We start from the raw sequence: 13,368 nt of genomic DNA on the forward strand, positions 1-13,368 counted from the left end.
CCGTGCTGAGATTTCGTCACATACCAGACCACAAGGGCTGATGAGGCTCCCAAAATAAGTGAAGCGGTCGACACGCTCAACTACTTCACTCCCTATCACTAGTTCGAGTGTCGATGCAACCCAATCCTGAAGCAACATTTTGCATTTCGAGGGGAGAATCGCATCCCGAACATGCTTGCATTGTTGCTTAGAGTGGTCAGAAGACTGCATTTTGTCAGCGTTTTCACCAAATAGAACGACGTCATCGGCATATTCTAAGTCAACAAGTGAATCTCCCGGTAGAAGTCTAACCCCTCGGAATTTAGGTGAGGAAAGTGTTATCTCTAAAAGCACGTCAACGACAAAGTTGAACAAGAATGGAGAGAGTGAACAGCCCTGGAGAACACCACTTGAGGTAATCAATTCTGATGACAGTTCGCCATAAGCTCTCACTCGACCAGTTGTGTTCGAGTAGAGAGCTTTTACAAGGTTAATGTGCTTTTTTGGTACTCCTTTCAGTGACAAACACTGCCATAGAACCTCACGATCAACAGAGTCGAATGCCTCCTTAAGGTCGAGAAATACTATGATTGTGGGGCATCTGAATGTGTGTCTATGTTCTAGGACCTGATGTAGTGTGAATATCTGGTCTATACAGCCACGTCCAGGTCGAAAACCAGCCTGGTTTCTTCTAGTCCGCTCTTCACGAGCTTTAGTTAGGCGTCGAAGTATTATTGAAGCTAATATTTTAGACACTATATTAGTCAAACTGATTCCTGTGTGATTGTCACAAGAGGACTTTTGTCCTTTCTTATAGACTGGCACAATCAGTGATTGAGACCAGTCAGATGGGATTGCGTCCGGTTCCAAAATTCTACCTAAGACCTCAGTTAATCTCACTGCTAATACTGGACCACCATCCTTAAAAATCTCAGGAGTAAACCTGTCAGGGCCTGCTGCTTTCCCTCGCTTCAGATTTCCTGTAGCTTTCTCAACTTCGTAAAGAGTCGGAGGACTTATATTAACTTTCCATCCAGGTCAACTGGAGATCGTGGGAAACCGAAGTGTGGCTAAAGGCCAGTTGAACTGATCCCTAAAGTGTTCTGCCCATCGATCCAATCTCCTGGATTGAGAATGTATAATATGTCCATCTTTTTCTGAGATAGTTTCGATAACAGTCAGGTTCCTAATACCGGTTTCCTTAATAAGTCTGAACAGTTGTCTGCTATTACCTATTGCCGCTGCCTTTTCCATCTCTCTTGTTTTCGCTATCCACCACTGTTCGCGATCATTGCGTAGGCTTCTTGTCAGCTTGCGCTTAAGCTGACTCCGCTCTTCGTTATGTTCAGAGCCAGATGGAATGAGTTTTCGAGCATCTATCAGTGCGGTAGCTGCTGCTGAGATTCAGTGTTGCTCCCTAACCTTACGCTTTACCGTACTAGCAGATATCACTGCGGTTTCCACAGCTCTTCGGATATCATTCCATGCTGCCTCGGGGTGGGCATCGCCTACATGGCTGCCTGTTTTTCTAGTGGATCCTGAAATATACTCTTAGCTTGACTATCATTAAGTAGGGCCCTAAGAGGTTTCCTTGCAGCATCTTTCTTACGTCCAGTAAGACGCAAGCAAATACGCGCTCGCACTAGAGCATGATCTGAATCTAAGCATATACTCCAGAATGAGCGACAGTCTTCTATTGAGCCCCTCCATCGGTGGCTGATAGCGATGTGATCTATTTGGGTCCAACGTTGGGACGATTTAGGGGTCGCCATGTTAAAAGATGCTTTTCCTCATGCTTAAAGTTAGTAATTGCAGGAAACAGGCGGTTATCTAAGCATAGCTGCAACAGACGGTCGCCATTGTCTGTTCTTTGAGCCACGACACCATAAGATCCACCCAGGTGTCTTTCCCTTTCGCTTAGTTTACCTACTTGAGCATTAAAGTCACCAGCCACTATTACTACATCAGTGCGCCTAGCTTTTCGGAGGTCGGAAAGCTTTCTGTAAAATTCATCTTTTACATCATCTGAGCTGCAGTCAGTAGGAGAATAGGCAGAGACGACAAAGAGGCAACGACGAGTGTGCCTACCTTTCCGAGTCCTTACTGTTCCGTCTAGTCGTACAGCGCACAAACGACTGTCTACTGGGATCCAGTCTAAGAGATCTATTTCTGCCCTAGGACTCGATGCTATGCCTACGCCGGCGAGACCACGGGAAGCAGCATCAGGGCTTCCAGATACACGAAGTGTGAATCGAGTTGGCTCTTTATTTTGACATGGTGATGTCAATTGAATGACGCTACTCGGATCCTGTATGAGCGTTTTGGAGGCACAGCACATATCGATGGTGAGAGATTCTAAAGTCCTAGCTAAGGAAGCTTGTTGTCCTATTTGACACAGTGTTCGGACGTTATAAGCTCTAACATGGAGTTTAGAGCTTTCTCAACTTCAGCAAGATTTGGGGGACCTACTTCAATGTTCCATTCACACTGTCTGGGAATGGAGGGTAGTTGTAGAGTAGCTGAAGGCTAGCTGAACTGTTCTCTGAAATGTTCCGCCCATCGTTCTAAATGTCTGGACTGGAAGCAGATGAGAATGTCGTCTTTTTTTACGAAATAATCTCACTTACACTTGACTTATTAGTTCCAGTTTTATTAGTCTGTAAAGCTGTCTTGTGTTCCTTATAGTCGCCGCCTTTTCCATTTCTTTTGCTTTCGTTGCCCACCACTGCTCACGGTCGTTTCTTAGACTGTTTCTTAACCTAGATCTGATTTGTTGTCGCTCTTCATCATGTTCGGAACCTGATGGGAAGAGTTTGCGAGAATCCATCAGTGTGATAGACTTTGAAGAAATCCACTGGTTCTTTGTAACTCTGTGGTTTAAGTCACTAATAGATTTCATTGCTGTTTCCACAGCTGTTTGTATATCTTTCCAAGCAACATCTGGGTCAGCCTCGTTTTCAGAACTACCTAAGTGTGACCTCAGTTGTTCCTGGAACCTACTTTTGGTTTTCTCGTTGCTCAACTCAGTTCTAATGGTTCGTTTTAGTGTGGCTTTTTTGCGTCCAGTGAGGCGCAAGCAGATGCGTGCCCGTATTAGGGCATGGTCGGAGTCCAAGCAGGTACTCCAGATTGAGCGACAACCTTTTATTGAGCCTCTCCATTGATGACTGATGGCAATATGGTCTATTTGAGTCCATTATTGGTTTGGTGTAGGGGGTCGCCATGTTATGCTTAAAATTTGTGTTTGCTAAAATCAAGCGATTGTCTGAGCATAGTTGCAGCAGACGATCACTATTATCTGTTCGTTGTGCCGGAATACTAAAATACCCACCTAAATGCCTTTCTGTTTGGTTTAAACTACCTATCTGAGCATTAAAGTCACCTGCTACGAGTAATATGTCTGAACGTTTAGCTTACTGAAGAAGTTCAGATAGCTTTCTGTAAAATTCATCTTTCATTTCATCTGAGCTGCAGTCGGTGGGAGCGTAGGCAGAAACGACAAAAAGGCAACGACGTGTGTCCCTATCCTTCCGAGTTCTCACGGAGCCGTTTAGCCGAACAGCACATAAACGACTGTTGACGGGAATCCACTCTAACAGTGCTTGTTCCGCCCTCATGCTTAGTGCTATGCCTACTCCTGCCAGTTCACGAGAGCTGGGCGTCAGGTCACCAAATACACGGAGGGTGTATCTCGTTGGCTCTCCGTTTTGCCGAGGTGAGGTCAAGTGAATGACCACACTGGGATCCTGTATGCGTGTTTCAGAGACACAGCATACATCAATGGTACGAGATTCTAGGGTTCTAATCAGGGAAGCCTGTTGACCGATTTAACTTACGTTGAAGGCTCCAATGTGTAGTTTGGAGCGAGGTTTCAGTAGACCTGGGACAGTGTTTTGAGCACTAGAATCGTTGGCTGTGGTGACACTTGGGGGGGATGCCGAAAGAGGAAGTGTAGAGGTGAAAGTCGATGTAGGAGTAATAATATGAATTGAAGAGGGAGGTTGATTATGAATACAGTGGTCTTGAGTCCTGTTTGAGGTATAAGGGCGGTTATCACTTCCCGGTTGCCCACACCGTGGAAGGGTTTTTCTGGAGGTACCTGGAGAGGAAATAGGATTAGTGGTCTTAGTGACATGAGGGCGTCATCGCAGTGCCCAAGGGACAACTGCTTGAGGTCGGTCACACACGACCTTTTTATAGGTAATTTTTGTGTTAGCTTCGTACTTGTTAAGACCGTATCGCCGGAGACGCATATCCGTGAGATAAGGCGAGGTGTGCATTTTTAGGGTCAACCTTTTCTAACCCCACCCCTCCTTGTGGGAAGGCAGCACCGCTGTCAAGCTGGTTGTCTGAAGGAAACACCTTACTACTGTCACACCCCTATACAGTCAGCAGTACAACTTCGCCTTCGGACCTTGGGTTTGTTGCTTTTAGTCTTACCGCTCTTCAACCGACCTGTCTGACATGGTAGGACCTTGAGGAACAGTTATTCCAGCCAATATAGCTCGGTTGCTTCATCACGATAGGCAGGCCCGACCACCACGTCAAGGTAGCGACAACAGTTATGCACCCACCAATGACAGCAACGAAGATGATAAAGATCAGTATTATGAGAGATTGCAGTCATCATAGAGAAGTACTCAGGAAAGCAACTGACCATCATGATGAAAGACCTAACCGGCCGTTGAAATGGACAACAAACGGTATGAAGATATCATGGGGCGATATGAAATGACTGGGAGAAAAGAACGAAAATGGTGAGAGATTTGCAAATCTATGTGCATTCTCGAAATAGTTATAGGCGGCACAATATTCCCACACAAACGCATACAACAAACTATATGGGTCTCACCGGATCACAATACATAGAACCAGATAGATCACATTTGTATTAATAAAAAATTCAGGAGGTCAATGGAAGACTTAAGAACCAGGAAAGGAGCTGACGTTGCTTCAGAACACCACTAGCTGGTGGTTGCCAAGGTGAAATCGAAGCTGAAAAAAATACTGGACAGCTGGGGAGACGGCAGTACAAAGGTTCAACACAGCCTTCCTTCGACATGTTGACAAACTCAACCAATTCAAAATAGCTCTCAACAGCAGGTCCCAGCCCTACAAAATCTCAAAAAGGAAGAAACTAAGATGGAGGACAAGTAGAAAGAAATCAAAGAAGCACTATCTTCAACTTATCAGGAGGTGCTGGACTACAGCAAGCATCATCTAAAGAAGGGATTTCAATCGAGACACAAGACAAGATTCAAGAAAGGAAGAACAAGAAGACAGCAATTAACAGCAGTCAAAAAGGAACAGAGAGAGTCAGGGCACAAGCTGAATATACAGAAACAAACAAACAAGTGAAGATCATTGGAGCTAACAAGCAGAAGTACGTGGAAGAGCTAGCAGCGACAGCGGAAAAAGCTGCAGAAGGAAATGTGAGACAACTATATGACACAACGAAGAAACTGGAAAGGAAATATGGTAAGCCAGAGTGAGCGGTCAAGGACAAAGAAGACAAGCCAATCACTGAGATTCGAGAACAGAGGAAGGATGGGTAGAACATTTCGAGGAACTCTTGAATAGTCCAGCTCCACTGGATCCAACAGACATCGAAGCAACAAACACACCTTACTATAGATGTCACTCCACCAAGGACGGAAGAAATCAGGATGGCTATCAAACAAGTCAAGAGTGGGTGACGTTTCCTAGGGTCAACCTTTTCTAACCCCTTCCTTCCTTGTGAGAAGGCAGCATCGCTGCAGATGCTGGTTGTCCGAGGAAAACATCTTACTGCTGTCACACCCCTATACAGTCAGCAGTACAACTTCGCCTTCGGACCTTGGGTTTGCTGCTTTTAGTCTTACCGCTCTTCAACCGACCTGTCTGACATGGTAGGACCTTGAGGAACAGTTGTTCCAGCCAATATAGCTCGGTTGGGCCATCACGATAGGCAAGCCCGACCACCGCGTCAAGGTAGCAGCGTGCTCTAACACAATCCTGGACGGAACAGGCTTTAATCCAATCTAAATCTCGCTAGCGAACGGGTTCCCATATGGTTTTTTTATGAAGTCAATACAAACATAAGTTCAATGTGGCTTGTGCAAAGAATGATCTGTTCCGAACATGTAAAGATTTTGGCTGTCAAGCTTTAAGCATTTCAAAAGATATGGAACAATAGTATGGTGGTAAGAAAGAGATTTCTGAAAGCCTATATGTATACCTAATTATGTTGAATAAAACGAATTTTTAGCAACTGAGCATTGGTGTTATAAGAAGAATACTGGAAGAAGCGAACACAAGAGAAAGAAATTCACTGCTAACTTGTGTTGCAAATGAAATACCTTATTGCATATGAAACAGAGATTATAAAGTAAAAATACTCTGAGTAAACTCCTAGTTTGTGACCAAAAATATTGTCAGAGCATTGCCTGTGTAAAATGGGATTAGAGTGTGTAATCGGGATGTAAGACTAGGATGTCAAACAGGGATAGTGAATCAAATCGATAAGGATGTGAAACTTAATCGACTGAGGTGGCTACGGTATGTATTACGCATTTCTATCTACCCATTACGCCAATACGCTACACTGGTAGGCACGAAATCAGGTTGAATAAAGGTTACGAAAGCCATACAACAGTGTAATATGTGAGACCGCTAAATCTTGATTAAAGTCACCAGTAAGTGCAAGGGTTCTTGAAGAAGAGGTATGAAAGGTAGTAATACTTTGTTTTTGATTGCTAAGTGTTATGCTCTAAAAAAAATTACGTAAACAGTTGAATTAGGAAGAGATATTTTATTCTGATTAACTGAACTTATATCAGTTCAGTTAATCGTAGCTGCTACCTTGACGCGGTGGTCGGGCTTGCCTACCGTGATGGCCCAACCGAGCTATATTGGCTGGAACATATGTTCCTGTAGGTTTGGCAATGCCAGGCAGGTCGATTGGAGAACGGTAAAACTAAAAGCAGCAACTCAAGGTCTGAGGGCGAAGTCGTACTGCTGACTGTATAGGGGTGTGACAGCAGTAAGATGTTTTCCTCGGACAACCAGCATCTGCAGCGATGCTGCCTTCTCACAAGGAAGGAAGGGGTTAGAAAAGGTTGACCCTAAAAATGTCACACCTCACCTTACCTCACGGATTTCCGTTTCCAGTGGTAAGGCCCTTTGAAGAACGGAGCTAACACATTGAAAACCTTCCACGAAAAGGCCGTGCGCGACCGGCCTCAAGCAGTTGTCCCTTGGGCTCTGCGGTCACGCTCCCAGGTCGTTAAGGCCGACATTAATCCGAATTCCTTTACAGGTTCCTTAAGAAATATCCTTCCACGGTGTGAGCAGCCGGAAAGTGACACCAGCCCTCATACCCGTAACAGCACACGAGACCAAGATGGTCACATTCAAATCCTTCCTACACTTCCTAATACCACTCTTATCTCCATGACTAACCTTTATCACATCCCTTTATCATCTCGTACCGCTAGGGAAAACGATTGGAGTACGCGGAACGTTATTCCTGGTCTCCTGAAATCACGCTCTAAACTCCATGTTAGAGCTTATAACGTCCGAACACTGTGTCAAATAGGACAACAAGCTTCCTTAGCTAGGACTTTAGAATCTCTCACCATCGATATGTGCTGTGCCTCCAAAACGCTCATACAGGATCCGAGTAGCGTCATTCAATTGACATCACCATGTCAAAATAAAGAGCCAACTCGATTCACACTTCGTGTATCTGGAAGCCCTGATGCTGCTTCCCGTGGTCTCGCCGGCGTAGGCATAGCATCGAGTCCTAGGGCAGAAATAGCTCTCTTAGACTGGATCCCAGTAGACAGTCGTTTGTGCGCTGTACGACTAGACGGAACAGTAAGGACTCGGAAAGGTAGGCACACTCGTCGTTGCCTCTTTGTCGTCTCTGCCTATTCTCCCACTGACTGCAGCTCAGATGATGTAAAAGATGAATTTTACAGAAAGCTTTCCGACCTCCGAAAAGCTAGGCGCACTGATGTAGTAATAGTGGCTGGTGACTTTAATGCTCAAGTAGGTAAACTAAGCGAAAGGGAAAGACACCTGGGTGGATCTTATGGTGTCGTGGCTCAAAGAACAGACAATGGCGACCGTCTGTTGCAGCTATGCTTAGATAACCGCCTGTTTCCTGCAATTACTAACTTTAAGCATGAGGAAAAGCATCTTTTAACATGGCGACCCCCTAAATCGTCCCAACGTTGGACCCAAATAGATCACATCGCTATCAGCCACCGATGGAGGGGCTCAATAGAAGACTGTCGCTCATTCTGGAGCATATGCTTAGATTCAGATCATGCTCTAGTGCGAGCGCGTATTTGCTTGCGTCTTACTGGACGTAAGAAAGATGCTGCAAGGAAACCTCTTAGGGCCCTACTTAATGATAGTCAAGCTAAGAGTATATTTCAGGATCCACTAGAAAAACAGGCAGCCATGTAGGCGATGCCCACCCCGAGGCAGCATGGAATGATATCCGAAGAGCTGTGGAAACCGCAGTGATATCTGCTAGTACGGTAAAGCGTAAGGTTAGGGAGCAACACTGAATCTCAGCAGCGGCTACCGCACTGATAGATGCTCGAAAACTCATTCCATCTGGCTCTGAACATAACGAAGAGCGGAGTCAGCTTAAGCGCAAGCTGACAAGAAGCCTACGCAATGATCGCGAACAGTGGTGGATAGCGAAAGCAAGAGAGATGGAAAAGGCAGCGGCAATAGGTAATAGCAGACAACTGTTCAGACTTATTAAGGAAACCGGTATTAGGAACCTGACTGTTATCGAAACTATCTCAGAAAAAGATGGACATATTATACATTCTCAATCCAGGAGATTGGATCGATGGGCAGAACACTTTAGGGATCAGTTCAACTGGCTTTTAGCCACACTTCGGTTTCCCACGATCTCCAGTTGACCTGGATGGAAAGTTAATATAAATCCTCCGACTCTTTACGAAGTTGAGAAAGCTACAGGAAATCTGAAGCGAGGGAAAGCAGCAGGCCCTGACAGGTTTACTCCTGAGATTTTTAAGGATGGTGGTCCAGTATTAGCAGTGAGATTAACTGAGGTCTTAGGTAGAATTTTGGAACCGGACACAATCCCATCTGACTGGTCTCAATCACTGATTGTGCCAGTCTATAAGAAAGGACAAAAGTCCTCTTGTGACAATCACACAGGAATCAGTTTGACTAATATAGTGTCTAAAATATTAGCTTCAATAATACTTCGACGCCTAACTAAAGCTCGTGAAGAGCGGACTAGAAGAAACCAGGCTGGTTTTCGACCTGGACGTGGCTGTATAGACCAGATATTCACACTACATCAGGTCCTAGAACATAGACACACATTCAGATGCCCCACAATCATAGTATTTCTCGACCTTAAGGAGGCATTCGACTCTGTTGATCGTGAGGTTCTATGGCAGTGTTTGTCACTGAAAGGAGTACCAAAAAGCACATTAACCTTGTAAAGCTCTCTACTCGAACACAACTGGTCGAGTGAGAGCTTATGGCGAACTGTCATCAGAATTGATTACCTCAAGTGGTGTTCTCCAGGGCTGTTCACTCTCTCCATTCTTGTTCAACTTTGTCGTTGACGTGCTTTTAGAGATAACACTTTCCTCACCTAAATTTCGAGGGGTTAGACTTCTACCGGGAGATTCACTTGTTGACTTAGAATATGCTGATGACGTCGTTCTATTTGGTGGAAACGCTGACAAAATGCAGTCTTCTGACCACTCTAAGCAACAATGCAAGCATGTTCCGGATGCGATTCTCCCCTCGAAATGCAAAATGTTGCTTCAGGATTGGGTTGCATCGACACTCGAACTAGTGATAGGGAGTGAAGTAGTTGAGCGTGTCGACCGCTTCACTTATTTTGGGAGCCTCATCAGCCCTTGTGGTCTGGTATGTGACGAAATCTCAGCACGGATACAGAAAACTCGACTAGCTTTTTCCAACTTGCGTCACTTATGGCGTAGGAGAGATATCCGTCTATCAACCAAAGGACGTGTTTACTGTGCAGTAGTTCGTTCCTTCCTACTTTATGTCAATGAAACATGGCCAGTAAGAGTAGAGGATATTCGTAGGTTACTAGTATTTGATCATAGATGTCTTCGAAACATTGCTTGTATATCCTGGGACCATCGAGTAAGTAATACAGTTGTTAGGAAACGGGTACTAGGTAAGGATGACAAAGTAACTGATGTCATTTCGTGATGAAAACCCTAGATCTAACTCGTAACCCTACCTATCAACTGTATATTATTCTCAATTCCTCATACTAGTTTATAACCCTCATTTAGCCGTAGTATGTAGGTGGACATTCTCAAAATCTTTCTTAGTGTCGCTCAAAATCGTCCATGAATTAAAGTGTCACTAACTCGAATTTATGGACGGGCCAATCAGAATCGTTGGAAGGATTTGAAGGTTATGGCGCCAACTTCAGTGCGTAATGCTAACGTACGATGGGTTCACAATGGATTTTGTACAAAACCTGATAAGGGAGCGCTATAACAAAGAAAACGGCGAGAATATAATTCTGTGGACGAACCAATCAGGTATAGGACAACAGAACTCAGATTTTAACGCGGAAGCTTTTCATCCATTTGGCTAAAAAAATTCGTTCTAAGGTCGATCACCCATTCTCTAAAATCTGCTGTAAAACGATCGAATGTGAGCATCTGGCATTGAACTTAGCGCCGCGACCTTGAAACTCCTTAGACGCTTCTGATTGGCTCGTCCATAAATTAGAGTCCTACCCTTTCTTGTGACACTTTTGAGATCCACAGGAAGGACCGTATCCCCAAGTAGATATTAGCATGAATGTACAAGACACAGCCATCTAAAGAAAATATGGTTTCAAGTTGAGAAAACAGCACATATCATGTCAGGAGTCGTTGCGCAGCAACATATATAAGGGGTTGAAGTCACTATGACATTAAATCAGATTCAGCAGGTCAGGTAAGGGAGCGAAAACGAAAAGACACTCACTCAATTCATCATATAAACCGGATCTACTGATCTAGCCGTAAAAATAAAGATATAAGCTGAAATGTGGCTTACTGCTATACTTCACACAGAAGCGCTTACGCAAACACAAGAACCTCTACCTACGTTGAAGTAAAAAGATTTATTTAGAATTTCACATGAAACGCTCGATAACAAAACAACAAAACCTATAGCAGAAAACATAGACAGGAATTTGATGGAAAAAGTCATACATTTCATCGTTAATTATAAATCCATGTATATGTCTATTGATCATATTATGATCAAGAAGTCGTTTATCTTTTAATATGTTTTGGCAGATGAACCAAAGTGAGCATTAAATACATACAATGCTTACTTAAGAAATGGTTTCAAAATCTTGTTCTTTAGAACCGATGACATCACGAGTAAGAGTGTAACGCGCCGTCTAATTAAACCGCCTTTCTTCAAATGTTTGTGGACGGAATAGAAGAAGCTTTCGCTTAACACGCTTCCGTGTCTAGTAGCAGGAGATCACCAAATCCTCCAGGCAGAAACCTGGATATGTTAACAATAAAAGAGGAAAAAGAAATTGGTAAATCATTGTATGATGCTGTCCTTGGTCCTTAAGAACAGGTCAAGTTGCCTCTTAAAGGACTCCTTAGAAGTCGCTTGGACTAGCTCGGCCGGCAGCGAGTTCCAGCTTTTGACAACTCTTAAAGAAAAGAATTTATGTCTACATTCCGTTTTGCTATGTTTAGTCTCCAGTTTCTAAGTGTTACCCCTAAGGTTAGTGTTCGAACTAAGCTTAAGTAGGTGCTTAAGAGGATGTCCAGAAGTGTTGAGAATATTATAGGCCATTAATAGATCACCTCTAATGGGTAAAGGTCTATTGAATGGAGGCGCCCTTCGTAAGGCTTAGATTTGAGTCCTCGAACTGATTTCGTGGCTCGCCGTTGGATACGCTCCAAAATATCGTTATCCTTTTGGAGTGAGGGACGAAATACTATGTTTCCGTACTCTAAATGGGGACGGATAAAACTGTTGAAGATTATATGGAAAGTTCTTTCGTCGAACTTTCCAAAAATGCGCTTCAACGTTACCAGTGCAGGGTTTGCTCGGAAGGCATTTTTGTCACAGTTAGCGTAAGACTTTAAATCATGGGGCACCAGGAATCCTAAATCTTTTTCGACTTGGGATACTACTAGAGACGAGTTTCCTAAGTTATAACTGCAGTCTGCGACATGTCACAGATGAACTACTTTACACTTTGAAGTGTTAAAAGTAAGTCCAATATTATCTGCCCAACTTTGGAGTCGAGTCAGATCCTCCCGAAGTGCATGTATATCGTTTTAATTGCGTATCTCTCTCCAAAGTTTAACATCATAGTCGTTTAAACAATCGCATATCAGGGACTCTGGAGTTTTGGAGGTGATGAAAGAAGAGCCTCCGGCCGATAACTTGAAGGTTCATTGCGTCGACCACCTTTGTAAATTGGTGTGATGTGAGCCAACTTCCAAGTTTCCGGTAGTTTGCCTCGGCTTAGCGAGTTTGAGAACATCACGCTAAGCGGAATTGCCAGGATTGAGGCTGCTTCCCTCAGTATGGCAGAGTGGACCATATCCGGGCCAGGAGAAGTGTCTAATCCTAAGTGCTGCAATTTCCGGAACACCAAGTCAGAGCTTGGGTTCACTTCGGTAAGTCCTGTAGAATTGCATATGAAACTGTCATCAGCAAAGTTGATGTGGATCGGTTGAAATGTCTGAGAGTAATGTTCAGCCAGAAGGTTAGCGGCATCGCCATCGTTGTTGGTCGGGCCGTTAAGACCTACCAGTTGGGAAACTCCAGTTTTGGCTTGACGCAAGTTATTGGTGGGATACCTTAGCTTAGTTTTGCTGACAAAACTGAAGGCTATGACGGCATGATCGCTTTTTCCCAGGGGAGCCAGGATTGAGAGGTTGTCAACTAGGAATTCTCCGTTTGTGAATACACAGTCTAAGCGCGATGGTGTCTGACTGTTTCTCCAATTATTTGCCGACCTGACATTTTCGTGAAATCCCAAGTCCTCGATGAGGTTGAAGAACCGAACTTCAGTTGAGTTATCGCCTCCAGTATACGTGTGATCCGCGAAGTTGAATCTAGAGAGATTAAAGTCCCCTAGAATCAGGATGTGTGTGAAACCGAGACGATTAGAGCGGGATAGTCCTCTCAGCATACAACTATCGTACTCGATGTCGGCAGTTGGCTTCTTGTAAATGACTCCGACTAGACCTCGAAGTACTAGACAATCTTACAGAGTACCATATGGATTCCTCAAGATTGTTAAACTCGAGGTTATGAACTTGGTGCACCTCCAAGCAAGAACGTATGTATACGGCTACTCCGCCCCCAATTCCTTATTTTCTGTCGTTG

General features: G+C 44.2%; 2 protein-coding genes across 2 annotated transcripts in view; both read right to left on the minus strand.

Annotated features, from left to right (window-relative positions):
- The window catches only part of UHRF1BP1L (uhrf1 binding protein), a 66,075-nt gene extending 54,650 nt beyond the window's left edge, over nucleotides 1–11,425 (minus strand). Inside the window, exon 1 of the mRNA XM_035732534.2 lies at nucleotides 11,336–11,425. The gene's annotated coding sequence lies outside the window, so the exon portion shown is untranslated. The remainder of the gene's footprint in view (nucleotides 1–11,335) is intronic.
- On the minus strand, nucleotides 875–7,849 carry CFDP2_19 (Craniofacial development protein 2). The gene is made up of 2 exons (XM_051216439.1): nucleotides 7,103–7,849; nucleotides 875–5,697 (listed from the first exon to the last, which is right to left on the minus strand). The coding sequence occupies exon 2, from the start codon at nucleotides 2,315–2,317 to the stop codon at nucleotides 1,712–1,714; it is 606 nt and encodes a 201-aa protein (XP_051067029.1). The 5' UTR covers nucleotides 2,318–5,697; nucleotides 7,103–7,849; the 3' UTR covers nucleotides 875–1,711.
- Nucleotides 11,426–13,368: the final 1,943 nt, after the last annotated feature.

Source organism: Schistosoma haematobium, chromosome 4, assembly GCF_000699445.3.
Source record: "Schistosoma haematobium chromosome 4, whole genome shotgun sequence".
NCBI classification, from domain to species: domain Eukaryota; kingdom Metazoa; phylum Platyhelminthes; class Trematoda; order Strigeidida; family Schistosomatidae; genus Schistosoma; species Schistosoma haematobium.